Below are 25,528 nucleotides of genomic sequence, written 5' to 3' on the forward strand. Positions count from 1 at the left end.
TTTAAGAAGAGTTCTTTACACTAGCTCCTTTTATATGAAATAATTCTCTCCTAGTTTGTGATGGCCTTTTTGTTTTCAAGCATGAACTTTTTCATTCTTGTTAAAACCAACCAACCAAACAAACAAACAAAACCTCTATGGTACCTTTCTCTTTAGAAAAGAGTATAGAAACTTGCTATGGTGGAAAGAATATGTCTATAATCCTAGCACTTGGCAGGCTATGGCAGGATTGCATGGCTGTGAGTTCGAGGCTAGTCCAGGCTATAGAGTGAAACTTGGTAATGGTACTATGCCAGCACCAAGCATTAACATTTAAGCAGACCTCTGCCAACTCACCGTCTTCTTTATTCACGCAGAAGACAAATGGGAGGCTGGCTAGGCCAGTGCTGCCCTGGTGCTGTATGAACCCCACCAATGGACATGGCCAGGCTGCCCTAGTAAAAAGGTCCTCCATTGTCCCTAGGAGTTGGGTCTGGAAGACCCCAATGGTGTCATAGTGAGCCCTTTGGTTGGCTTGCAGGAGCCTCTCCAAGAGTCAGTTAGTGCCCACAGCAGCCCCACTGGTCACAACCTTTAAGCTAAACAGCTGGTCCAGGAGCAACCATGCCAAGTCTACCTGCCCTTGCACAGAGGATGCCACTCAGCCAGGAAGGCTGGGCAGAAACTCCAGAGCTCATCTTCCATCCTCTTGGTCTGATACCTCCAGCCCCAGTCCCCTCCTCAGCGTTTCCTTCCTCCACGCTGGCTCCCCAGCCTGGCAGCTTGTTGGCTGTGTGATCTCAGGCAAACTCTGAGCTGTTTTCCTCCTTACCTCACTGGCAGGAGTGAGGCATTATGGGAGTATTAGCTCTGGGTCTATACAACCCGAAGCCCAGGCATCTGTGTAAATGTGCGTCTGGAATGGGCCAGGGACTTATGCTGGGATTTTCCCATCCATCAGCCTGCACATCCAAAAGACCAGGTCAAAAGCTCTTATATGCAGGCAGCTATGCTACCTGCCTCACGAAGCCAGGCATCACTCTGAAGGGTATCTGGGACCAAAAGACACAGTGCCCAATAAGACAGGTGGCAAGTTCTCTTGCTCTAAGGCAAGGGCCTGTGTCGAAATAGACAGTATGGGGACACCTCTACTCGAGAGAGGGGAAGTCACCTCCTTGACAGCCAGCACTGCTGAATGTTTAAACCTCCTACCCACAAGCCACCCCGTTCCTGGGCTATGCAAGGGCTGAGGTAGCCTTGTGTAACCCATTCTAGGAATTGTGGGAGGCTGAAGGCATAGCTTCAGGGACCAGCTCTCTGGGGACCCTTAGGGTACCTAGGGCACCAGTCTTGGGACCTGCCATGTTGTCCTCGGGCCACCTCTCTGCAGGACTTTTGCCAGGAGTTACTGGGACAGAGGCCTGGAGCGGGTTCCCTCCCCTGCTCACACCCTCAGGCTCCCTAGGGATACAGAGGCAGGATCTGGTAGTCTCTGTCACCCTGCCTAGGTAGCCTGGGGTTGCTGGGATAGGGCTCTTCTGAGTGACAGCCAGCTCCCTTGCCTGCACTTGGCCTAAGTAGTGTGGACGGTGGGACAGCACAGGTTCCCAAGAGCTCCTGCCCCCTGACAAGTTCAGCTGGACAAGCTGACTGGGCCAATAGTGCATGCTGCAAAGGTCAGGAGCTGGCCGGGTACACTGGGGATGTGGGAGAGGCCGAAGGGAGGGGCTGCCCAGCTGCTGCAGTTCTCATCAGCTCGCCCACTGGCTTTGAGGGTTTGGGAAAGGAAGAAACTTGAGGTTTAATCCACTGAACAAGAAACAGGGTATCAGTCCTCAGAGCCAGGGCAGCTCTGCAGAGGGGAATCCCATGTTGGGAGGCACACACAGTGTTTGTGGGAGGGTATGCTTCTGTTGTCATGAAGCTGTAGTTGGGGAATGTCCCCTCAGTTCAGTATCTTCCCTTCTCCACACAGATCTGGGACATGAGTGATGAGGAGACCATCTGAGGAACCACAGCTCAGGAACGTTCCGGCCTCGGCGCAGGACTGTTCCCCAGGACTGGCCATCTGGGCCCTGCCACCTCCCTGGTTCTGATTCCTACTCCCCTGAGGACTAGGGGTACCCTCTGCTGCCCAGTTCTGCTCTTTCCTGCACCATCTCACCAGCTCTGAACTCAATAACAACTTTGGCGTTGCCACTGACTTGGGGGTCCTTCTATGTGCATTGATTTTTTTTTTTTTTCCTCTCCTGCTGTCAAAAGATTCCCCTGGGATCTTTTCACCTTGGCCCAGTAGGAGTGGAGGGAGCATCTGACTCAGCATAGATCAAACAAGGATGTGCTAGGAGCCCCATGTTGAGAGTACTGCTGTGGGCCCTGGCAGCACCACACTGGCCCACCCTCAGCTGCCGGCATGCTGTGGTGCCACCCTGCTCCAGGGATGAGGAGAAGCTCTTGCCACGGTGCTGGTGGAAAGCAGGGCAGAGCTCTGCCTGACTGGTGTGCAGCTGGACCACAGGCAGGTGCTTCTCTGCGGCTGCTACTGAGGCAGGGCTAGTTTTCCTCCTCATTCCGGTAGGTCCTTGGCAACTGTGGTCACCCTAAGTAGAAGTGCTCTTCCTAGCAGCCCCCCTCCCACACTTACACATCTTCCACTTGGGTCATGTCGAGAACAGAAGCCCATACATGGCTGACTTCAGCAGATTTCAGTAAGGGAGACTTGAGAAAACCCTGGCTGGCCTAAGGTAGAGGCTGCAAGAGGTAACCATGCACACCTGCACAAGGATTCCCAGAAACAGGCAGGCCTGGGCACAGGGCGGCACCACGTGCCACCTAGGATGGAAGAACCACACAAAACCTTGGTTTAAGAGCACTTTATTATTGTTCTTAAGGCTACTTTTTAAGTACAAAAAAAACAAAAACAAAAAAAAAAGATGGCCTGCCAAACCTTTTTTTTTCTTCTTCCAGGAAAAACAGACCACAGAGAATGGTATATTACAGATTTACAAACATAGAGAGGGGTCAGCACGCACATGGGTGGCTTGGTTCTGGGGAAGACACAAGCTCCTGCCCAGGCAGGATGGCGCACCCCTCCGCTGACGTGTGGCATTCCCCTCCAGGACACAGCCTATTCCAGATAGGTCGGTGCCCCAGAGACCCTGCCACCCCCACCCCAACAGCAATGACCCGTTCACTGACGGGTGTCTGAGGCCTGCTGCCCACAGAGCCAGTCCGCGGTGCGGTTGTTTTCCTGTGACAACCTCAGTAGCCTGTAGAATAACAAACTAGTGGCTATGAATGCGGACGCAGTGTTGTCATGGCGTAACTGTGTACCTGCACGATTACAGACACACCTACGACAAAAAAAGATCAACTTTTTTTTTCCCAAACAACAAAAAAATGATTACGATAGGAAAGGGGAAAAATTAAATAGCTACATATCATTAACAAATTAATTGTTCTTCAAAAATACCTACAAATTTCTCTGTACACTCTTTACGCACAGCGTAATGATGGTCTTTAAAATTACCTATATAAAAAAAGTGTTCTCAACAATTCTTTTTTTTTCCTACAGAAAATATAGGGGCCTGAATGCCAAGCTTGGAAGCCCAGGAGAGTGGAGTGAAGTGTGCGGGGCAGGAGGGCTGTCCACTTGTGTGAAGGCCGGTAGCCACCCTGTAACTCGGGTATCAGTCCCCGCTTTCCCACCCTCGCCTGTTTCCCAAGTTCAACAGCTAACCTGTCTTCCTCCTACTGAACGTCAGCCCCATGGGCTCCCCTGTGCAAGGAGTCCATAATGCCTTTTTGAGGAGGTGGTTCTAGCTAGGTGATGTCCTAGCCCTCCTCGAGCGGGCCGGGACAGGGGACAGAAAAGCTCACGGCCGGGAGGAGCAGCTGCTGTGGGGCATCCCCAGCCCTGTCTGTCCTGCTTGCTTCTAATGTCTAGTTAGTAGCTATTAATAGAGCGGGCACTAGTGATGCAGGAATAACTGTAGAGTTATTATAGAGGAATGTGTACAGCCTTGGCCCCGGCATGAGAGGAAGCGCACGCAGCCCCATGTTGCAGACTGTCAGGCACCTGCTGGTTGGCCAGGAGTTGGAAAGGAGCAGTCTGCACTGAGGAGCCTAAAGACATGAACTCAAGTCCCCCACCCAGGATGCAGAAAAATCAGCAGCAATGGGCTCCCCAGCCTACCACACCCACCGGCTGTGCACTCCTTTTCGGAGTGAAGTGAGCATCGACTACACCTCTCAGAAGCACAGCTGTACCAGCAGTGAATGTATCCAGGGCTGTAACTGACGGGATAGGCTAATGCCGCCGCCAAAAAGCCAGTCAGTGCTACAGTCTGAGCTTACAGTCAATAGAAACCAGCTATTTTTCGTATTAAGACATGCACCATGTCAGAAGCACTACGGAGTCCTCCAGCCTTTGCACTAGCCTCACCAACTGCAGTGTTCAGAGACGGTAAATGCCCATGGTCAGGGGGAACCTGCAGTCCAGTTGTGAGCACCTCAAGACTAGAGAGAAAGACCTAGAACCTGCTAGAGACCTTCTAAGTTCAGCAACAATGCAAGCACACATGATCAGAAGTGTTCCCTAGCAGTTTGCCCTTGGTGCTGGCATCGCAGACAGCCGCCCAACAGGCAGCCCTGCCCTCCATAGTGCAAATCAGGACAGTTCTTTTCAGGCAGACACATGTACACATGGACTGAGCTGGACCCCAGGAGGAAGCCAAGCCGTGCACACCCAGTCTCAAAAGCTAAGAGCACAAAGCGTCCGGATCCCCATGTCTTCATGGCTTGTGACTAGGAAAGGGCCGCAGGGTCCCGGCTGCCAGGTGGCAGACCTGCAGAGGTTTCTTTGGTAACCAGGACAGGAAGCAAGGATGCTCTGCTGGACCGATGCTCCATGCTGTTCCTGTTGCCATGGTGAGACCCCTTGTACGAACACCAAAAAGTACAAAACAGAGCAGAACAAAAGTCCAGGCAACATGGTTTTGCGAATAAACCACCCCCCCCCCCCCCCCCCGAATTTTTTTTTTTTTTTTTTTTTTTTTTTTTTTTTTTTTTTTTTTTTTTTTTTTTTTTTTTTTTTTTTTTTTTTTTTTGTTTTTTTGTTTTTTTGCTTTTTGTTTTTTGAAGCACTGACTGTTGAAAGCTCAGGCAAACCATGCAGATCCTTGTGTGGCTGGAGGATGGAGCCCCCTTCAGGAGACCACAGAGGGGGAGTGACTATGGCTGACCATGTGGGCAGTGGGGCTGGCAGGTTGGCCCCGGCGGGAGGCTGACTCTGGGCTGCTGGAAGCGCTGTCCTTGGCCGCTTTGATCTGAAGCCATGTGTCACCTAGTGCTTTGGCAAAGTGGTCATCCACAGAGCCAGTGATAGACACTGAGTTGGGTGCTGGCTCTGGTTCCTTGTAGTTCTTGCCCAGGCTCCGACGGAAGTGCTCTTCCACCACAGGGTCACAGGTGGCAGTTGCTGCAGAGGGCGGATCAGAGGAGAGGAGGCTGCATCAGTGGACCAGGGGACCCTAGTCAGTGGTACTTATGCACCCTGGGTGGAAGGTGACTCCAGAGTGTCTTTATGGCACTAAATGACAATAGTGGAGCCTATCTTCTGTCATCTGAAGCCCGGAGGGGCCAGGGACTAAATGTCCTTAATTCCTCCCCACCCGAGGCATGGCCGGTTCAAGGTACACGGGTGCTCAGAGCAGTGTTTTTAAACTACACACTAAGTGGATTTTAGGGAGAGAAGTTACAGCTCACAGCTTAATCCAGGGTTCCCACGTGCATCAGGCTTTGGTGGAAAACTCACCACTGGGTGGTCTTCGGTAACTGGCAGACCCGGGTGCAGAACAGCCACTGTGCGCAATGGGGCAGTGAGAGAGGTTGCAGTTGCGGGCGCCTGCAGATGCGCAGGTGATCACGGAGGGCCGGTTCTGCAGGAGGGAGAGCAAGTCAGCTCCTCTTCATCCACCGACTAGGCTGAGCTGCTGCCAGAGGGCCCAGCTCCTCTTGACAGAAACCTCCCTGCATTCAGTTGCTCTTGGAGCCCACTGTGCTCCAAACAGCAGGTCTAGGGGGAGAGACTAGATGCACTGGGGTCCCCACCCCTGGCACCTGCAGGTGAGCCGCCCCTGACACACAGCATCTCCCCGGGGCCAGGCCCCTTTCTCCTTGTCAATGAGTGTACAAACACCCACTGGGAACCTAGGACCCGCAGGCCCAGCATGGGTCACACAGAGCTGCACACGGTCTCTGTGCTTTCAAAGCCTCTTCACACAGTTTCTGTCAGAAGCCTCACCCTTTGTTGTCTCTGGGGCTTGCTGGGTGTTGTGCTAAGGTAAGACATCCCTCTACCTTTCCGCTCTTTGTGAGACAAGGTCTTATGAAGTTGCCTTGAACTTGATCAAGTAACTATATTATTATATTGAACCTCCCAAGTAACTATATTATAAATCTGAATTACCAGACCTGGCCTTGTTTTTTAAAAAGTAATAATTTTGCCAGGCAATGGTGGTGCATGCCTTTAATCCCAACACTCTGGAGGTAAGCAGATCTAAGTGAGCTTGAGTTCAAGGTCAGCCTGGTCTACAGAGTGAGTTCCAGGACAGCCAAGACTACACCAGAAAAACCCTGTCTCAAATGCCCCTCTCCCCGAAAGAAAGAACTTTTTTTCTTCAGTAATAATAAAAAAGAGCCCATGTCCTAATCACAGGTTTGTGACCAATGACTTTATAAGATGCAAGCTCAAAATAAAGCCACTGACATTTAACTTTGTGAAACATTACTGGGTAAGCACAGGCCTCTTCGAGTGCCAGGGAAGGGGAGGGAGGGGGACGACACAAGGAGGAGGGAGCTCCCTCATCAAGATCAACCCTGTACTGTGCAAAGCAGTGAAGCCTTAGGAATGGAAGAACCCAAGTCCCTTCAAACTTCAGGACTTCTACTCAGGGTTTCCATGCAGCTCATGGTCCCCTACACCCAGCCTGACCTGGTCACCTCCGGAAGAGAACCAACCATGGTGCTTGACATAACAACATACACACCTGCTGCCGCTCCACAGCCGACCTGCCGGTGTCACTGCTGTTCTTAGTCAGCGCAAGAGGCTGCTCCATGAGGCCAGGGAGGGATGCATACAGGTGGCCACCATGCAAGCTCACAGCCGGGGCTGCGGCCCGCTCAATGGGACTGCGGCTCCGTTCCCGGGGATCTCGGCGGCAGTCTCCGTTGACGGTCTTACTCCTGAAAGACAGGGGCATGCTCAGGGGGATGACTGGCAAGGGGGCTCTGGGGGGGAGCCATGCACTTCCCCCTGATGTTTCCAGGACATTCCTACCCCGGTGTTAAGGGTAGGACCAAAGGATAAGTTGAGGAACCAGGCCCTAAGTGTAGGAGAAGCAACCTTTGGAGCCAAAGTTGGCTTTGTGACCTCCCTCCTTCCCTTCTGGCAGGCTTAGCAGTGCTGCCTGCCTGCTTACGTACGAGATCAACTCGTGCTCAGTTTGACCACCAGTGGTCACTGAGGTAGGATGGGAATGCTGAGGACCAAAGACACCTGACCCATGCTCTGAGCCAGTTCTGATGCGAAGCCATACTGGTGCCTGCTCCTCTGCGTGGCAGTGCCCATTACCACCTCTGTCCAGATAGGGCCCCAAGACAGTGGGGAGCCAAGTGACTGTCTCATCCACTGGTGACCAGTGACCTCCTCTGTATGAGTCTGCTTCTTATTAGTGTAGAAGACGACAATCAGTCGGCAGCACTGTACCCAGAGCAGAGCATGAGAACCCACAAGACCCAGCTTACACACTGTTCCAGGCTCAGCTCTGTCCTCCCTCCATCCCATTGACTCTAGAACCATCACCAGTGCCGTCCGCTTAGGGTCTGTCCCTTTTTAACCAGGTGCCAGAGTGAGCACTTTAAAATTGAAAGGAGACTTCAGAGCCCATGCTTGGCCTGCTCTTTACCACCAGGGAAGCAGGCCATGTGTACTTGGGCTTTGAGCAGGAAGCAGCCATGCCTGATGCTGGGCCAGCCAAATGCAACATGCTAATATTTAGTCACACACCACACACATGTGACAGTCATGCTGTAAGACAGGACACAGCACCACCTTGGGTACTCAGCATCCTTTATCCCCTGACGGCCTCTTATGAAACTGCCCTGCAGGACACCGACAGGCTCACCACTCCCTCCATTCCCCGACCTTGCTGTGTTCATCTCAAGGCCACCTTTTTATTAAGCAAATATGACTTGACAGAGCTCCTTTCAAGTCGCAGCAGCCAGCACCTTTTCCATTAACCCCATCCCCAACTGCCTTCCCATTTTTACCTCTGGCTCTGTGCCACAAACTCGTTAAGCTGTAGCAACAACTGTCCACCGGGGAGGCTGCGCCATATTGTGCTTCTCTGAATGTACATTGGCCCCGAATTCCAGGCACTTGTGCGAGCCCTCAGGGCAGAAGCCACCACACCATTGCTGACGGCTTTTGCCCGTCCTACACTAGCACTGAAAGCTTTGCGGAGACAAAGTCCTGCCTGTCTCGAGTTACAGACCACCTGCACAGAGAAAGGAAGACATCAGGTGCACAACTGGGATGGGCAGACTCATGGGGAGCCAGACTGGACCAGTGAACCGCAGGGCACCCGCAGCCTTCAGATGGACTCTACACTCCCGGGGACTCAAGCAGCAGACACTAACAAGGACAGGAAATCGCAGGGAGCAGGCAATGGCTACAAAAGGAGGTACAATGGGTACAGCACAGGGAGGACTGGGAAGTCCGAGGAAGACGGCCTACAGACGGCAAGACAACTCAGGCAGGCTAGCATCTCTTGTCCCCTGGACCTCCAGGTCACCAGTCCTTACCATCTTGGATCCCCACAGCACTCTTACATGGCCAAGCAATAATGAGATGCGGAGGAGCACAGAATGAGGGGGCACTAGCAGGGGCCTTCAGGACTCGACACCGAGGAAGTCATTCAGTTGGCACTGGGCATGATACATCATACAAAATACCACGGAGCTCAGAACAAGCCTGGGAACTTGCTGGTTAATTTTAGTAAAATTACACACCACTCATATTTCCAGCTCATTTTCCTGGTTCCTGGAGCTTAAAGACAGACATTGTTTTCCATGTCCCTCCCCCTCTGAATGAATCACAGCCCAGTGTGTCCTGTGCCGTCAGGACGCTGACCCAAACCACACACATCCTGCCTCTCCTTAAAGACCAAATTGGTGGAGGGAAAACTAACAGGGGCCCTGCTAGGGCCTAGAAGACTCACGGAGCTGCCTGGGGGCATCGACCTTGCCCATTTCATGCCAGCTCTTTTAGGAGAGAAAGAGGAAAGGTGGGTTGCAAAGAGAAACCACCACACTCTTCTAGGCCAGAGTTTCCTGGGGACAGTTGCCATGTGCTCCTGATCACCCTCTGAGCTCAGAAGACAAAATGTCAATGGCATTTGAGGAAAGCAGACTAGATCCCAGGAACTGCAGCTCCACCTCCTGCACAGCAGCTTGCTCAGCCTTAGGAACCATGCTACGTTGGCAGGGCAGAAGAGTAAGGAAGGACCCACCCAGCCTCAGGCTTCCCACAACACACAGGATATCCCGGAGGTGACAGAATGAGCCTTCCTGATACCAATCTGTGCTGGCGTCACTGTGTGCCAGGGGCAGAGCCCCTCTTGCTCTAACACTGTGCCCTGGGATCCTGCATGGCAGCCACAAGCCCCCTACAGTCTAACACTAATAGTTGGGGGGCAGAAAGTAAGCCTTCAGATCCTCTCAACACCACGACCAACCCGAGGCCATCAACTTTGATAAGAATCATGTCATTAACAAGGACACGATGGCACAGACCACGTCCTCTGTGCCCACAACCAGAAAGCCATGTTCCCGTGTCCACCTCAAAGCCAAGAGAGCATGGACAACAAACACCATTGGGGCTGGCTGACATTTCTGTCCCCTGCCTACACAAAGGTGCTGTCTCACTTTCTGCTCAGTGAAATTTCAAAACTCAACTTCAGGGAACCAACCAACCTATAAATGCCTCATTCCCTCTGTCACAGGAAGCTGAGACCTGAGTCCCTGTTAGGAACCCTCCTGTGGGAGCAGAGAGCATTGTGGGAAGATGGCCCTCAAGCTATTCACACTGGTGGTCCCTTGCTGAGTGCTCAGACCTCACTACGGTGGACTCAGAGTGGGAGACAGGCTCAATGGCAGAGGCACTGTGAAGTTACCTCGCTGGTTGAGTCAAGGACTCCAGGACCTGGCTCTTAGCTGTGAAACCTTCCCTGGCAGAGCAGAGCCCTGTTTCTATGCACCTCTCAGAGATGCATTTGATTCTCTCCTGTGCATTGCCTTTTAATTTCTGTCACAGACTAAATGGGGTCCCCTGGCAGATGTTATGTGTGACCAGATCTAATAAGATGAGGTTACTCAATGCCACTGAAGGGTGACTGAGGTGACAGGCACTCAAAGGGAAGATGATATCGAGACTGGGATTGGCAGCTAAGAAATTAGCCTCCCTCAGAAGAAAAGCAATCACTAGACCAGGCTAGCCTTGAGCTGACAGAGATCCGCTTAACCTGCCTCTGCCTATTCATGTCAGGAAAAAGGAGCTAGAAACCAGTGACCCTGGGGAGCCTGACCCTGGGCTAGCCTCCAGTAATGTGTGTGCTTGTACCTTAGGTTTAACACAAGTCTTAAAAGTTGTTTTTAAAGCTCAAAAAAGTTTGAAGAAAAGATTTTGTCCAGCTATATAATTCTATGCTAAATATTATCAAAAAATGGTGAAAATTAAAAAATGTTAGGCCAGCAAGATGACTCTGTAAGGGTTCATTTGTCTTGCGAGCCCAATGACCCGAGTCGGCATGATGATAAAAATCACCTGCCGACTCAGTCCGCAGGATGCACGTGGCTGGCTTCTCGGGCGCATGGTCCCATCTTTGCACTGCTCTGCCTCACCTCTGAGTCAAACTGCTTTAAAGATCTCCAGAAATCCTCTCCAGTGATGCTCTCTGCTGACTGACCTATAACTAATACAAAGGCATTTCAAAGCTTTAGCGCAGTGGTTCCTAGTGCTGCAACCCTTTTACAGTTCCTCATGTAGTGGTGATCCCAAACACAACATTATTTTCATTGTGATTTCCTAACTGTAATTTTGCTACTGTTATGAATCATAATGTAAATACGATAGCTGATACATCCCTGTTGGGGTCTCAACCCACAGGCTGAGAACCACTGCTTTAAAGATTTATCGTGTATATGTATACAGTGTCCTGCCTATGCGTGTGCCTGCACTCCAGAAGAGGACACCAGATCTTACTATAGATGTTTGTGAGCCGCCATGTAGTTATGGGGAATTCAACTCAGGACCGCTGGAAAACCAGCCAGTGCTGTTAACCTCTGATCCATGTCTCCAGCTCCTGCTTTAGGGTCTTACAGAAACCAGGACTGGCTCTCAGAGAACACGTGCTGTGTACTGAGTCACACCTGGCGTAGGAGCCTAGGAGGCCAGGGTCAGTTAGTGAGGATGCAGAGTACATGGGCCTGGGCCTGGCCGCTCCAGAAGGGAGACAGTTACGGATCTGCTTCCCTGTGCGCCACGGAGAATTCTCCACAGAGAATGCCTGTGGAGCTGGCTCTCCTCTGACTGTCAGCCCAGCAAGCCTGCATGGAGCTGAAAGGAATGCCCTTGCCTGGTGTCCACTTGCCACCACCGCAGCTGGGGAGCACAACACCCCACTCCTCCCCCAGTGCCACACCAGCTCTGAGGTGTCACCTTAGAACTCTGCTGTAGGATGGAAGGGAAAACGAGGGCAAAGGGAGATCTGCCCAAGTCCCAGAGCAGGTAGGGGACAAAGCAGGAGCAACCAACCACTCCTGTAACAGGAGGCAAAGGTTGCCGCCCTTCTGATGAGGACTGGGGACTGGTCCCCACAGCAAAGATCCCCGAGGCTTCTGAGCCATCACTCAAGTCTTGAAAGAGCCTGGCTACGTCATGATGTACCCTCCACTACCACCCTGCTCCTGGGCCCCTTCAGCAGCCCAGGTGTCACTTGCATCCACCAGGAGCTATGACCGACAGCCACAGTGATGCGGCACCCAGGTAAGGAAAAGGCTTCTGGAAGCTGAAGTGCAAGCCTTAAGGAAGAGGATCAGTGCCACACAGTCTCAGAGACTGTCTGCAGCACCACACAGTTCACTTCCTGTCATGTGACGGCCATGCAGAGCTTCTCACACATACTCCTTTCTGATGACACGGCGCTGCCCCCCCCCCCACTATCAACTAAAACAATTTAAGATAACCAGGTGAGTCCAAGGCGGCTCTGGCTCTGTCTCGGGAGAGGTCCCACTCACAAGCCCCACGCTCCCCGTTTTCCAGGGCCGGGCCTCACACTCTGACTCCAGCCCCGCTCCCCCCAGACCAGAACCGTCTGCATGTGTTTCACATCATTAGCTGAGACAACAGAAGAAACGGAAGCCGGAGAATCAGGTCTGCCATGGGACTGGGGGTGGAGCACCATGTTCTCCCCATGTTTGTCAAGCAAGAACTGGTCCACCTGAGGCCGCAAACCCCCAAGGACGACACACAAACAGGCCAAGAGCCCGTGTGCACGCCAAGCATGGTCTACAGAGCCTGGAGATCATGTGCTGCACACATGCACGCTCATGCTAATGAATGGGATGCCGCTGAGATTAATAGGTGCTCACTCGACATCCCCGCTGCTCCTGGGTTGCAGCTGTTTTCGTCATTATACAGTCTCTCAATGAATGATACTAAAAAGTACAACCACTATTGTGTTTTTGGCACTAAGCAGTCCTTAAACTAGAGAGGGATGGAAAGCATCAGGCTCTTCCGGCCCAAGCCCAGCCGCCACATCTGCCATGGGCAGAAACCTCTCGACTACTCCCTCTCCATCCAGGGACAGGCGCCACTGGGCTGGCATTTACATTGTTACCCGTTAGGGAGGACTTGGGACCACCGAGATGAAGACTGGAGAGTGGGGTGAAGGAAGAGGCCAGGATGTGCCAAACATCCAGCACCAGCTCCCTGCAGACCCACCTGGAAGCCTACCTGCCCCTGCCTCCCTCCCCCACGCCTTTCTAGGGTTAGGAAAGGGAATTCCCAATGTCCCCACAGGAAGGCTGCAGCTGACCAGGAGAGAAGATGTGGTCCCTCCAGCACCAGGAGTGATCAAACAGACCAGGGCCAGCTGGTGTCTTGCATTTGCTTTGAATGAACTGACTTTCAAAGAGCAGCCCCATTCTTAGGAGCAACCAGCATCAGAGGCACTCATGAGGCTGGGCAGACAGGGCAGCACCTGGGTCACGGCTGCTGGAGAAACTCCAGGAGAGTAACCTTCGATCACAAAGCTACCAGAGAGGAAAGGGCTGCAAACGCCATCGCCGCACACCACACTCTATGCTGCCACAGGGTCTTTGCAGGGCTGTCTGCTAAGTCGTGGGAAGATTCCCTCCTTGATTTCCCCCACACCTTTACAGGGGGAAAAACAATCACTGGAAAATCACATCAGACTGTTGATGAAAACATCAGAAGCTTCATCCTACTCAAGGTGTGGGGGTGCCACGCTTGGCAGCCACACAGATGGCTACACAGACCCTGGACACTTGTAGGGACACAGCTTGCTTCCTCAGGCATGCCACTAGGTACAGAAAAGCTTCAGCACAAAGCCTGCCTCCTAATGAGTGGCAGGTAACTGCAGAGGCCGTGTCTACGTGCCACATCTTCCTTTTGGAAAAACTCAGGGAACTTTATTTCTTCTTCCAGCTACCAGAAAAGTCTTTCCCTACCCGACTTGCCAGAACTCGGCAACAAACACCAGCCTCTTCACTTTACTCTGGAGCCAGGTCCTCAGCAGACGGTCAGCAGCCTCACACTGCGCTGCAAGTCGTTGTCCCACAGCAGTGCCTGGGCACTGAGCATCACCGCAGAGGAGCACTGAGACCCGAGCACCAGGAAAAGGCTGGCTCCTTCAGCACAGTGGTAACCTCTGAACTGAAGCCCAGGATGTGTGTGCTGGGTGATACAAGAACAGATCACCCCAGGTCTGCGGTCCTCAGCACCTGTGTCCCATAGGAAGGTGAGGTCTTGGGCTCAGTTCCCGGCACCCACATGATGGCTCACAGCTGCTTGTAACTTCAGCTCCAGAAACTCTGACACCCTCTTCTGGCCTCTGTGGGTACTACACCCATGTAATGCACATACAGATACACAAGCAAAACACCCATACATATAAAATAAAAATAACACTCTAAAAGGAAAGGTGAGTCACACATAAACATTTTTTTTTCAATTAGCGCTACCTGTGACCCCCTCTGGAGCAGGCACCCTGCATTCCCACACGTGTAATCCACATGGCTGCACACCCACATCCTTCACAGGGGTGCCAGCACCCTGCAGCTGGTGGTGACAGGTTCCAAATTACCTCGTGAAGTCTTTAATACACTGATTCAACACCAAATAAAAACCAGTAAGAAAGGGAGTCTTTCTTCTCAAGTCACCTATAACCATGACTGACCTTGAAAATTACAAACCACAACCAAAAATAACAACAAAATCAGCCACTAAATTACCACAGAGCTAGCTACAGAACCTCAGGTATTGAGAATCTACAGCAATGAGATACGCACCTGAGAAATGATCTTTTGACACCTACCATGGTTTCTATATAACAGGACCAATAAAGGGCCCAAAGGCCTGTCTATCTGGAACACGTATTCACAATGTTTAGGGACATGATTGGCTCCAAGCATCTGGTCTGTCCTCGCTGAACATTTTCCAAAAAACGGGAAAGAGAGGATTTCTTTTTAAAATATTTCTATATTGAACTGTAGAAATAAGCTTTAAATTACTTTAAAGAAAGATGATTTTTTTGAGAGTTATCCTGTTGCTTAGAAACACTACAGTATGCTAGCAACTGGATGGATTAATGACAAGGTCTCCTCCATTCCTAGAAGTTCCCCACAGACACAGAGCGCGTCACTGAGGGCTACTCCATCTTTCTCCAGGGCACAAAGCTGCCCTTCCAGGCTGCCATGTAGTATCTTGCTATGGATCCCAAGCTGGCCTCCAATTTGAGATTCTCCTGCCTCAACCTCCCTTATTAGTAGGACTGTAGGCCTGCATCGCCATCTAGAACTGTCTCTCCCCGAGCCGTGTGGTCGCTGACATCTAAGAGCAATGTCTGGTTACAATCTACTCAGTCTAAACCTTAGAGCTCTGAACAGGGAAGAAAATGAAGACAGGGACCCAACTTTCTGCTCATGGCTGATTTGGCATTTGATCTAGACCTGCGGAGAGGATTCTAAGCCCCACACCTGTCCACTCCATAAGAATCTCCAAAAGCCAGGTGGCCCTGGTTCAGCTTACAAAACGCATCCAACTGAAGTCACTGCCCGTGGAGTCCTCCAACTCCTCCTGTAAACGTCGTCAACAACAGACAGCTCAAGCTCAGCACTAGCCGCGGTCCCGACACCGCTCACCCCGTGACACTCAGCAGTGTTCCTCAATTCCAAAGGTCATCATCAGCCCCATGGTTTATTTATGTGTTATGGTAAGGGACACAATACCATTTAATGTTTCTTCAAATTTATTTTTGTGCACGAGTGTTTTCCTGCACAAGATGGTGTGGGATCCCTTAAAACTAGAGCTCCAGGTGATTGCTAACTACTTTGTGAGTGACAGGAACTGAACTCCGGTCCTCTGCAAGAGCAGTCAGGGCCTTTAACCTCTGAGCCATCTCTCATGTTTAAGGATGCTGGTCAGTAGCAGGAAGTACATTCACACAGCTCTATAATATGTATCACCGCCACACCCCTCCATGAGTTCTCTGCTGCCCCCACTAAGCACCACCCTCCCAGTCGGACCACCCTGGGGTATGGCTGTTCCACACTCTCTCCAGATGAGCCACCCATTCATTCTCTGTACTAGAGGCCTTGCGTAAGTTGACTCACGCACCATCATTGTTTTGACTCTGGCTTATTTCATTTAGCGCGATACCCTCATGGTCCAGCCATGTGCTGGTATGTGTAAGAATTTCCTGTCTTTTTAAGGCTGAATACATTCCACTGCAACACAGACTCATGCTTTTTGTCAACCACCACTGACAGGCTTTTTCCTGCACTGTTCCCAGCTCTTGGCTATATGAACAGAGCCACTGTAAGTCTAGGTGTATAAACAGGAACCAGTTATTCTGTATAAACTCCCAGAAGAGGAGCTGTTGGATCGCAGGGTGATTCTTGGTCTTTGTCCTTAAAAGTTCTGGCAAACTGGTCAGTGGTGGTGCAAGCCTTTAATCCCAGCTCTCAGAGGCAAAGGCAAGTGGATCTCTGAGTTAGAGGCCTGGGCTACACAGACAAACCCTGCCTTGAAAAAAACAAATAAAAGTCCTGACAACCAGTAGTCTCAGGTTGGGTCTCTAGAACATGTCTCTCATTAGCCACCTGTCCATGAGCACAGAACTGATAAAGCCTTCTTAAAAACAGCCTACCTGGGGCTGGGGAGATGGTTCAGAGGTTAAGAGCACTGACTGCTCTTCTAGAGGTCCTGAGTTCAATTCCCAGCACCCATATGGTGTTCACAAGCACCTATAGTGAGATCTGATGCTCTCATATGGCATAAAGTCATACATGCAGCTGGGGCACTAGTATACATAAAATATATAAACCTTTAAAATTTTTTTTTAAAAAAATCAGCCTACCTGGGTTGTGAGAGCAACACTCACAAACACTGGGACCATGGCCTCTTCCTAGACCACCAGAGGAGCAGAGGCCATGATCAGCTGAGAGCTTCTGGGAGACCCACAGCCACACAGCTGCGGTTCTCATTTCTCACTATGAGCCCAATTCTCACTATGAGTACCAATTGCTTCAAGTCTTCCGAGGGTGGCTAAAGTTAACTATAATGACTACCACTTGTGTGGCAGCGGCAGCAGCAATGTGTGGCAGGACCAGATCCTCAGCGTGTCTACACCATTCCACGCAACAAGGGCACTCACTCCAACCTGCTGGTCCCTCTGCCTGGTGCAGCTTAGCTGGGCAGAGGGAGCTTGGTAGAGCTACTGTCCAAGATCCCCAGAGCTGGGACAAAAGCATATCAGACCCAAGAAGCCAAGAACAGTGCCTGGGGGTGGGGGACCCTGAGTGGAGTGTCCAGAGAAAAGGCCCACCGCTGAGGTTAGTGCCTCCAGACATCATCAAGTGCTTTTATTTATCGTTATCTTCTGCTAAGAATACATTTGAGAGCAGAAGCATGAGCCTGGCATCTGGTCTGAGGGGGAGGAAAAGGGCCCCCAGCAGCTGCTCCCCTCCAACCAGACCCTGTCACGTGACAGTCGCACCTGAACCTGGGCTCCTTCACTCTGCCAGCTCCCTCCACACCCCACTCTCCCGACAACCCCCTCGCCCTTGCAGGAGGTTCTGGTGGCTACATGACTGGGTTTGGGACAAGGTGCTAGGCGGCCAGGAGACAGGGACCGGAGGATGGTCCCTGCTGCGCCCATCAGCTCTGTCTTCCCCAGCTTAAATCAATTACAGCTGAAAATACAGCACTGCCATCTGCTTTGAAAACGGCAGGATAAGGGAATAAAATGAAAGGGGGTTTTGGTACTAACCTCACTTTAATCATTGCCAAGGAGCATGAAGACAGCCCAGCGTCCTCCCACAAGAAAGCCTGGGGCCTCACAAACTTGGCAGGCACGACAGGCCCGCACCCCGTCAGAATAAGAGTCCCCCGAAGGAGGGTGTGAGGTGCGGGGCCGCCTGCCCCGCGCTGCAGGGGAAGCTTCCTGCAGGCCTGGGAGAGGCTGGGAACTCCTGGGAGGCGTTATTTACAGAGTGCCGCCTGCCAAGATCGTTGCATGCATCGCTGCAGTTCCATTTTCAGAGAAAACAGATCTGCTGTCAGAATTACAGCAAGCCACTTCCTCTTTCTTTGTTCCCCTACCTTCCATAACATCAGGCTTTTAGCAAACTCTACAACTTGGCCAAAGGAAATGCTGGCAGGAAGGGGCGAGGCAGGAGGGAGGGGACAGGCCTGCAGTTCAGCTTCTGTGGGTTCTCTGGTCCTCTCGCCCTCCTTGCAGAGCCAACTTGAGAGGCTGTTCTCTTAGAAGGGCTGAAGGCCAGCACTGCAGACACAGCTAGCAGGGTGCCCACATCATTTCTTCCTACCTGCAGGTTCATGACCTCACCCCCGGCCAGCAGCCTCAGTTACTAGGAGAGTCAAGGGCCCATCTGGTTCCTTTAGCTCCAAAGGAGGCTTGCTTACAACGTGCATGGGCCTGCTGACTGCTTTCACAAGGCAGTATGGCCTGCACAAGCTAGACCTGTAGCAGAGGAGAGCACCCCAATGAAAGAGCATTTCTTGTGGGAGGAAAACGCACTGGGGGTGGGGGTGGGGAGAGGGGGAGAGAGGGGGGGGGAGGGGAGGGGAACTGTCTTCCAGTCCCACCAACTGTCACTGTCTGTAGCAACTGTGTCCACAACACTGCATCTCAGGAGTGTAACTTTCTAGTAAATGCCGCATCCATCAAGGCCCAGGGAACATCTGGTAAAATGGTTAAATAAAAACAATTTCATTTTTTTATTTCAGAGTTTACTAAGAGTACCCAACAAGAGACTAGTAACACACTCCTGGCTCAGCTCTGCGGGAAAGGCCCTGGAAGGAAAGAGCAGCGGCAGCCAGCCAGGGTACCCTTCCACTAAGTGAGGAGCCCTGTCCAGCCTCTGAGCTCCACCCCACAGTCAGACCCACCTCTCCACCCAGGCTAAACCCTCCAGCTCCCCCTCCTGTAATGCAGGAGGCTGCCAGAAAGAGCCCAGATAAACAGACCAGTGAAGTCCACTCAAATAAGGTCCCTTCATTTCCTAATGTACATGTAATGCACACTGCCCTGTCCTACACGTGTTATGGGAATTACCAACACAGTTCCGTCCTTCCTAGAGCAGTTCTAGAAGGCTTTCCTGCTAAAGAACAAGATCCAGTGAGCAATCTACTCACTTCCAAAGAAAGAAACCGAGTTGGGGGAGGGGAGTGGGTGCTGGCACAGAGGTCCTACTCCAGCATCACTCACCTGGGCCTTGGGCTTGTTTTGTTGCTATCATTGTTTTTTGTTTTTGTTTTGTTTTGTTTTTTTAAAGTGTCTTTCTCACTGGCTTGAGACTCACACCTACTAAGTAGGCTGTGCTGACTGCTGAGGAGCTCCAGGGATCTGCCTCCCCAGCACAGTGGGGGCCCCCAACCAGCTTTTCCATGTGCTCCTGGGGATGGAAGAAAGAACTCAAGTGTGCTTGCTTGCAAAGCAAGCACTTCCCGGACTGGGCTATCACCCCACCCTGAAAGGTCTTTCTTTTCCAAACACTGTAAATATTTGAAAGACTTCAGAAGCCAGAAGTGTGACAGTCACAGCCACAGAAGGATACACGTGGCCAGCAGGTACACCTGGAGAGCTGCTGAGCTCTGTGTGAAGATGAAAAGTCCCACATTTTAAGTAAGTGAGAAACAGTCGTTACTGGGGAGATGCAGGGAACGGATAGGTTCACACAGGTCATCAGATACCAAACAGGTACCCTCCAACCCACAAACTCCACTTTCAGAAAAATGGGATATGAGACACGAACAGGATGGGGATGCCAAAGAGGCCTGCAAAACCCAGACAAACCTGAACGGCCCCAGTATCTTTACTTGCTAGCAAGTTCTTTGGTCACCAGCAACATGAAAACAAGACTCGGAACCTTCAAAGAGACACTGAACTGGAATGACACTGGCATTTCTTGGAAATGCAAGGAGTTAACCAATCTTATCTAAAGAAAGGAAAAATGGGGGCTGGAGAGATGGCTCAGTGGTTAAGAGCATTGCCTGCTCTTCCATAGGTCCTGAGTTCGGTTCCCGGCAACCACATGGTGGCTCACAACCATCTGGGATGAGGTCTGGTGCCCTCTTCTGGCCTGCAGACATACACGCAGACAGAATATTGTATACATAATACATAAATACATAAATAAATACATACACACATAAATAAATAAATAAATAAATAAATAAATAAATAAATAAATAAATAAATGGAAGGAAAAATGAGACGGACCTCGGGAATCCCAGGAAAAGTGCCCCTGGCCCTGCCCACTCCCAGCACTTGGGAGCACACTCACCAGCCATGCAGCAGATCACAAACCCATGAAGGGACAGTGATGAACAAGCCTAAAGTCCTGAGGCCATGCAAAGCCAGCAGGACACTTGCCCAGCACAAGCTCCCGCGTTCAGTCATCAACAGATAAACCAGCTGTGGTGGTGCGCCTGGCATCCCAGCACTGGAGAGATGAAGGCAGAAGGGGCAGAGGTCACCCTTAGCAGCAGAGTGAATTCGAGGCCAGCATGTTCTCAACAGCAGCAACCATTTCAGTTGCGGACCAAGTGTGCTGCTGCTGGAAACAAGATCCCCGGCGCATACGCGAACATTTCCCTGGCACAGACATGCACACGTTTCCAGTTCTCAGTCTACGGAACCCAACTGGGATGTAGCTCCGTACCTGGCCTCCTGGGCCCCATCCCCAGCACGTTAGGGACAAAGAGAGAAGGGGCGGTGGCGGGGGGGGGGGGGGGGGGGGGGGGGGGGGGGGGGGGGGGAAGGGGGGGGGGGGGGGGGGGGGGGGGGGGGGGGGGCGTGAGCTTCAAACGAATTATCAACAAGTAAACAACTGGCAACCACAGGGAAACAATCTATTTTGGTTGAGTTAGGAAGGAAAAGAAAGCTTTGTCATGAATAAATAAAAGCACTGGTTTTTGTTTGTTTGGTTGGTTGGTTTTTATTTTTGTTTTTAAGTTAAACCGTCCAACTGGTTAGCTGGAAATAGTAGCCTCTGGAGTATTGGTCAAATATGAAAAAGAGAGCCACCCTAAGGCAGAGGTGACCTGCTGAGTTTACCTGGCAGCTCAGCCAGTGTGACCCCCCCCCAACCTAATGGTTCCTATTTGTCTTATGCAGAGGGTCTTCCACTCCTCCATGGTGTGAAGGGAGGGTGCAGTCAGCAGAAACTGTACTCTGGGCAGAGAATTCCGCTCTCTTCCTGGGCTGGCACTGTATAGTGAGATCTTCCCAGGTACCTGCATACCAAAGCACCCCGATCAGCCAGCCATATACTGACTAGATTAGGGAGCTAACAAGCTTAGTTACAATGAGTTGATCAGGACAGCACTCCACCATCAGTGGGGATTAGGGTCATCTCAGTGTTCATGGACAAGAGGCCCCTGACATTAGTTCAACAGGAGAGTTCATGAGTGCTGACCTTCCAGGACAATTCCTGGGTCCTCTAGTACCAAAACTTGCCACCAAACTCTCTCTAGAACAACTCTCCTATAAAAAAAAAAAAATCTCTAAAGCAACATGTTTGTAACTTCACCCTGCCCTAAAAATATCAATTAATTTAAACAAAGGAATAAAGAAAAAGCATTAGAGAGCTAAAAGAAAACAAGCCAAGAGTCCCAGCTGCTCGGAAGGCTGGGACAGAAGAAGAACTGGGAGTTTTAGGCAACGTAAACATATAGAGCTACAAACTACCTGTAGAAGGTGTCACTGACAGTGAAGAAGGCTTTGGTAGACCACATCATCATCTACACAAGTAGGAAAGAAAGATGCTGGGACGTGGGGCAGTTACCAGGCACGAGCCGCCAGAAGGTGCCATGGCCTGTTCACTGTCGGCCGCTGAGTGGTTCACGGGTGAATGCCATCCGAAATGTAGAGTGTTGTCGGGGACATGGGAGTGGGTGGGAAGGGTAAGTGCTGAACAGCTTAGAACAACCCGATTTAAAGTTGAGGCCATGGAATGTGTGGAGATCTCTCTGCTGGGAGCTCCCAAGGACACCCGCACCAGAGCTGTCCCGAATGCATTAGATGTCATGGGCACTTGTTTCAAATGATGAAGGTCACAAGGGAAAGCAGAGCCATTCCATGTACTCGGCCTGACTTGTGTCAGAGTTGCCTGTCACACAGGCAGACAACCCATGCTTAGCTGCCCTGAAGGTGACGGACAACACAGATCTCCATCAATTCATTTAAATTTTAACCACAGTGTTTCCATGAATGTCCAGGGAGGTGCTTACTGGGAAAAGGAGTTTGTTGCAACAGACTCTTCCATCCTTGAAGGTCACCCAAGGAGTGTGGATTTTATTCTGTAGTCAAGGAGACACAGCCCATGGACAAACCCAGCAGTGTCCCACACACAGGTCCTGGAAAAAGACCTGTCAGCAGAGCTTAGCTTGCTTGCCTCTGAATCCTTTCACCAAGGTGCAGCTGCCCCGTGGCTTGGAGGGGTCCTGCTGTCACCCGCCCTATTCACAGCTTTCCCAGAAAGAAACTACCAAATAGGACCCAAAGCAGGAAGCTAGAGAGGTAAGCTGTGACTGGCATGGGTCCTGGGCTGTCACTCAGAAGCAACTAAACAGAGTGCATCTACTAGAAAGTGGAGCCCTGGGTGGAAGGGTTGGTGGCAAACGTGAAGGACACGTGGTGCAGACCTGCTTGTTTTACCAAGATAAGAGTGTTTACTCTTTTTTTTTTTTTTTAAGGTTTTAAAAAATAGTGGGCAGTGATGACACACGCCTTTTCCCAGCACTCAGGAGGCAGAGACAAGCGGATCTCTGTGAGTTCGAGGTCAGCCTGGTCTACAGAGCGAGTTCAGGAATAGTCAGAGTGGTTACACAGAGAAACCTTATCCCAAAATTTAAAAAAAAAAAAAAAAAAAAAAAGCATTTGAGCGTTTGCATGTGTGTGTGTGTGTGTGTGTGTGTGTGTGTGTGTGTGTATGAATTACTGTGTACATGGTACCCACAGAGGCCCTGAAGGGAGTATCAGATCCCACCCACCATGTGGATTTTTAGAATTGAACCTTGGTTCTCTGGAAGAGCAGTCATCTCTTCAGTCACATATACTTGTACTTTTTCTTCTTTTTATCCGAGATGAAGTCTGACTGTGTCGCTGCTCTAGAAGTACTGGGCCACCCCAGCAATTCCCCTGCTCCAGGGTCCTCCGCACAGTGATGCTGATGCTCGCCTCACCATAGCCAATGCCTCACTTCTACACACCTCACATCATATTCTCCCGGGACTGGTGCCAGCTGCAAGAAAAGAGTAACTAGAAGGATGGGGGGGGGGCAGCATTTTCAACAGTTGCCGGAAAAATGAAATGTAAATGGGGGGGGGGGGAAGAGGGCATTTTATTCCCAGAGTTCACCCCTCAGAGTTGACACCAAGACAAGACTGGCAGGTCCAGGATGCAGGCTGAATGAGGCACCTCCACAGGTTCAAGGGGTTCCTGGGGTTAACTGTTCTGGAAGATGGGGTACAGGCGGGGCACAGGACGGCAATAGTGGACTCTGTCACACCTGAAAATGAACCCCATGGCTGCAGAACACAAGGAGGCACCATAGGCAATGCTACCTAATAATTTTTACACATCTAAAAATTATTCTTTCTTTGAGATAGGGTTTTGCTATGCAGTCCTGGCTGGCCTTGAACTCACAAAGATCTGCTTGCCTCTGGAGTGGTGGGATTGAAGGCTTGTGCCATGAAAGCCCAGTTTGTAAAATTCATCTCCATCCAAAGGAAGAGAGCTTCAAGGGCTCTCGTTCCTTTCATATTCCAGGGGTGACCTAACCACTAGGAGTACCTGACATTGCACTAGATACAGAGCCTTTGACTGAACGAGGGAGTCCAGCCCTGCCAGAGAAGAGCTACATCAGAGAGGGGACAACGAGAGGCACACAGTGACAACAACAATATCCTATAAAGAAGTTTCTGAATGGCTCAGGAGCCTGCAGGCTCAGTTGAGGCCCTAAGCCTTGGGGCAGGATGCAGCCAGGGAACTCAGTGATCTCCCTTAGCTGAGCGGGAGCCACAAAGACAAATACTTCAGAAACGTGATCCAGAAGGAGGTCTGTGTGGAGAGGGTGTCTATAATATGACCTTGGCAGGGGCTTCCATGAAAAAGAGTCAGCAGACCACACCAATATAACATAAGTTCAATGTGGAGATGGGGGCAGGAGGCAGGGGATGACTTCTGAGACAGAAGAAAGCTCTTTATCAACCACGCGCGTGAAGGAATGAGACACAGCGGAACTCCTACACGGGGTGTATATGCAAAAGGAGGCAGATCTCACCATAGATAACAATATGGCAATCTCCTAGGTGGAGTGGCAGTGTTAAACCACAGCCCGCAGACTCACTTAAAGGGTCATTGCAACAACAAGGACAGCCTGGAAGCGCGGAGATAACAACAAGTATGAGGCGTGGAGACTGTGTGCTGCGTGCGCTAGACTCCTGCTGAAACTGGATTGTGGTACAGCGCTGTGGGGAGGGAGTGCCCTGAAGGGGATTAACAGCCTTCCCCAGAGTCTGTGTTAGTTCTCAGGGAAATGGACTAGTTCTCAGAAGCCACCGTCTTCTGTTTCCCCTCTGTTTCCACCACGATACAGCACAAAGCCCTCACTGGAAGCAGCCAAAACTCTTGGCTTCCGCGTCTGGAGCAGGAAGCTACACAAACTTCTTTTTATTGCAAATGAAACTCCTCTGGGTATTTTGTTAAAGCAATGGGATCTCTGAAAGACCGTGGGTAGCCAGGCATGGTGGCACATACTCTTAATCCTACCACTTGGAAGGTAGAAGTAGGAGGATCAAAGCCAGCCTGGATCTTCATAGTGAGTTCCAGGGCAGTCAGAGCTACATGTAGTAATGAGACCCTGTCTCCAAACAAACAAAACCAGACACAGTGGAAAGATCCTAGGATGAGTGGCCCCAAAGTAGGAAGGGGACCAAAGGAAGTAAGAGGGCTCATAGAAAGGTCTATCAAAAGAGGAGGTCACACACAGCATGGTGTTGTGTGTCCCCCAAATCTGCTACAGTAAGCCCCTAGTGAAGGTAAGAAGGGAAATGCCAGTGAACTCACTGAACTTGTGAGCAGAGCATGAGGAAACCTGGCCTGGCTTCCTCAACTGCTCAGCCCACGGCCCTGACAGCCCCCAGTGTTGAAGATGGCACTCAGTGTTCCTGTATCAGGGAATTACTCGGCCACTTCATTCTAATAGTTCAGCTTTACGGGTCTGACAGTTTACAGCAGAATTCTAAAATCAAATGCTCGTTTGTCTCTGAGAGAAGTTATGCACCATGGGTAGATAACACTGGAGCTAAACAACAGATGTCAAATGACAGTTGTTCGTCACTTGCCGTCCCTGGAGACCTAAGACCAGTGTGCGGCATGGCATGGCAGCTTGCAGTCCTCTTCTGAGTCCTCCTACAGAAAGAGGGAACAGTGCTGTGGTTCCTTCTTACTAGGGCACTAATCCATCTGAACAAGGCTCACCTTCCTGGCCTCATCTAACCGCATCAGCTCCAAAGACCATCACCCTGGAGGACAGGGCTTCGACAAAGATGTTGAAGGAACACAATCCAGACAACAGATCCCCCTCCCCAGCACTGTTTCCCTGTGTCTGACCCAGAATCTGACAAGTTACATAGACACACCTCTGTGCGTTTAGC

General features: G+C 51.0%; 2 protein-coding genes across 9 annotated transcripts in view; one reads left to right on the forward strand and one right to left on the reverse strand.

Moving 5' to 3' along the window:
* Atg7 (autophagy related 7) overlaps nt 1-2,698 on the forward strand; it is a 211,666-nt gene extending 208,968 nt beyond the window's left edge. For all 3 annotated transcript variants that reach the window (XM_050148302.1, XM_050148303.1, XM_050148304.1), the window contains one exon: nt 1,955-2,698. In XM_050148302.1, the coding sequence (XP_050004259.1) occupies nt 1,955-1,987 (33 nt within the window). In that variant the 3' untranslated portion in view covers nt 1,988-2,698. The remainder of the gene's footprint in view (nt 1-1,954) is intronic.
* Nucleotides 2,699-2,836: 138 nt separating this feature from the next.
* Vgll4 (vestigial like family member 4) overlaps nt 2,837-25,528 on the reverse strand; it is a 110,678-nt gene continuing 87,986 nt past the window's right edge. For 4 of the 6 annotated variants that reach the window (XM_050148307.1, XM_050148308.1, XM_050148309.1 and 1 more), the window contains 3 exons: nt 7,029-7,224; nt 5,795-5,918; nt 2,837-5,458 (listed from right to left, as the gene is read on the reverse strand). In XM_050148307.1, the coding sequence (XP_050004264.1) occupies nt 5,187-5,458; nt 5,795-5,918; nt 7,029-7,224 (592 nt within the window). In that variant the 3' untranslated portion in view covers nt 2,837-5,186. Of the gene's footprint in view, nt 5,459-5,794; nt 5,919-7,028; nt 7,225-17,612; nt 18,164-25,528 lie in introns of those variants that run through there. The other 2 variants (XM_050148310.1, XM_050148305.1) reach the window with 2 other exon arrangements.

Source organism: Alexandromys fortis, unplaced genomic scaffold (assembly GCF_014885135.2).
Source record: "Alexandromys fortis isolate MF-2015 unplaced genomic scaffold, M_Fortis_MF-2015_v1.1 scaffold_59, whole genome shotgun sequence".
NCBI classification, from domain to species: Eukaryota; Metazoa; Chordata; class Mammalia; order Rodentia; family Cricetidae; genus Alexandromys; species Alexandromys fortis.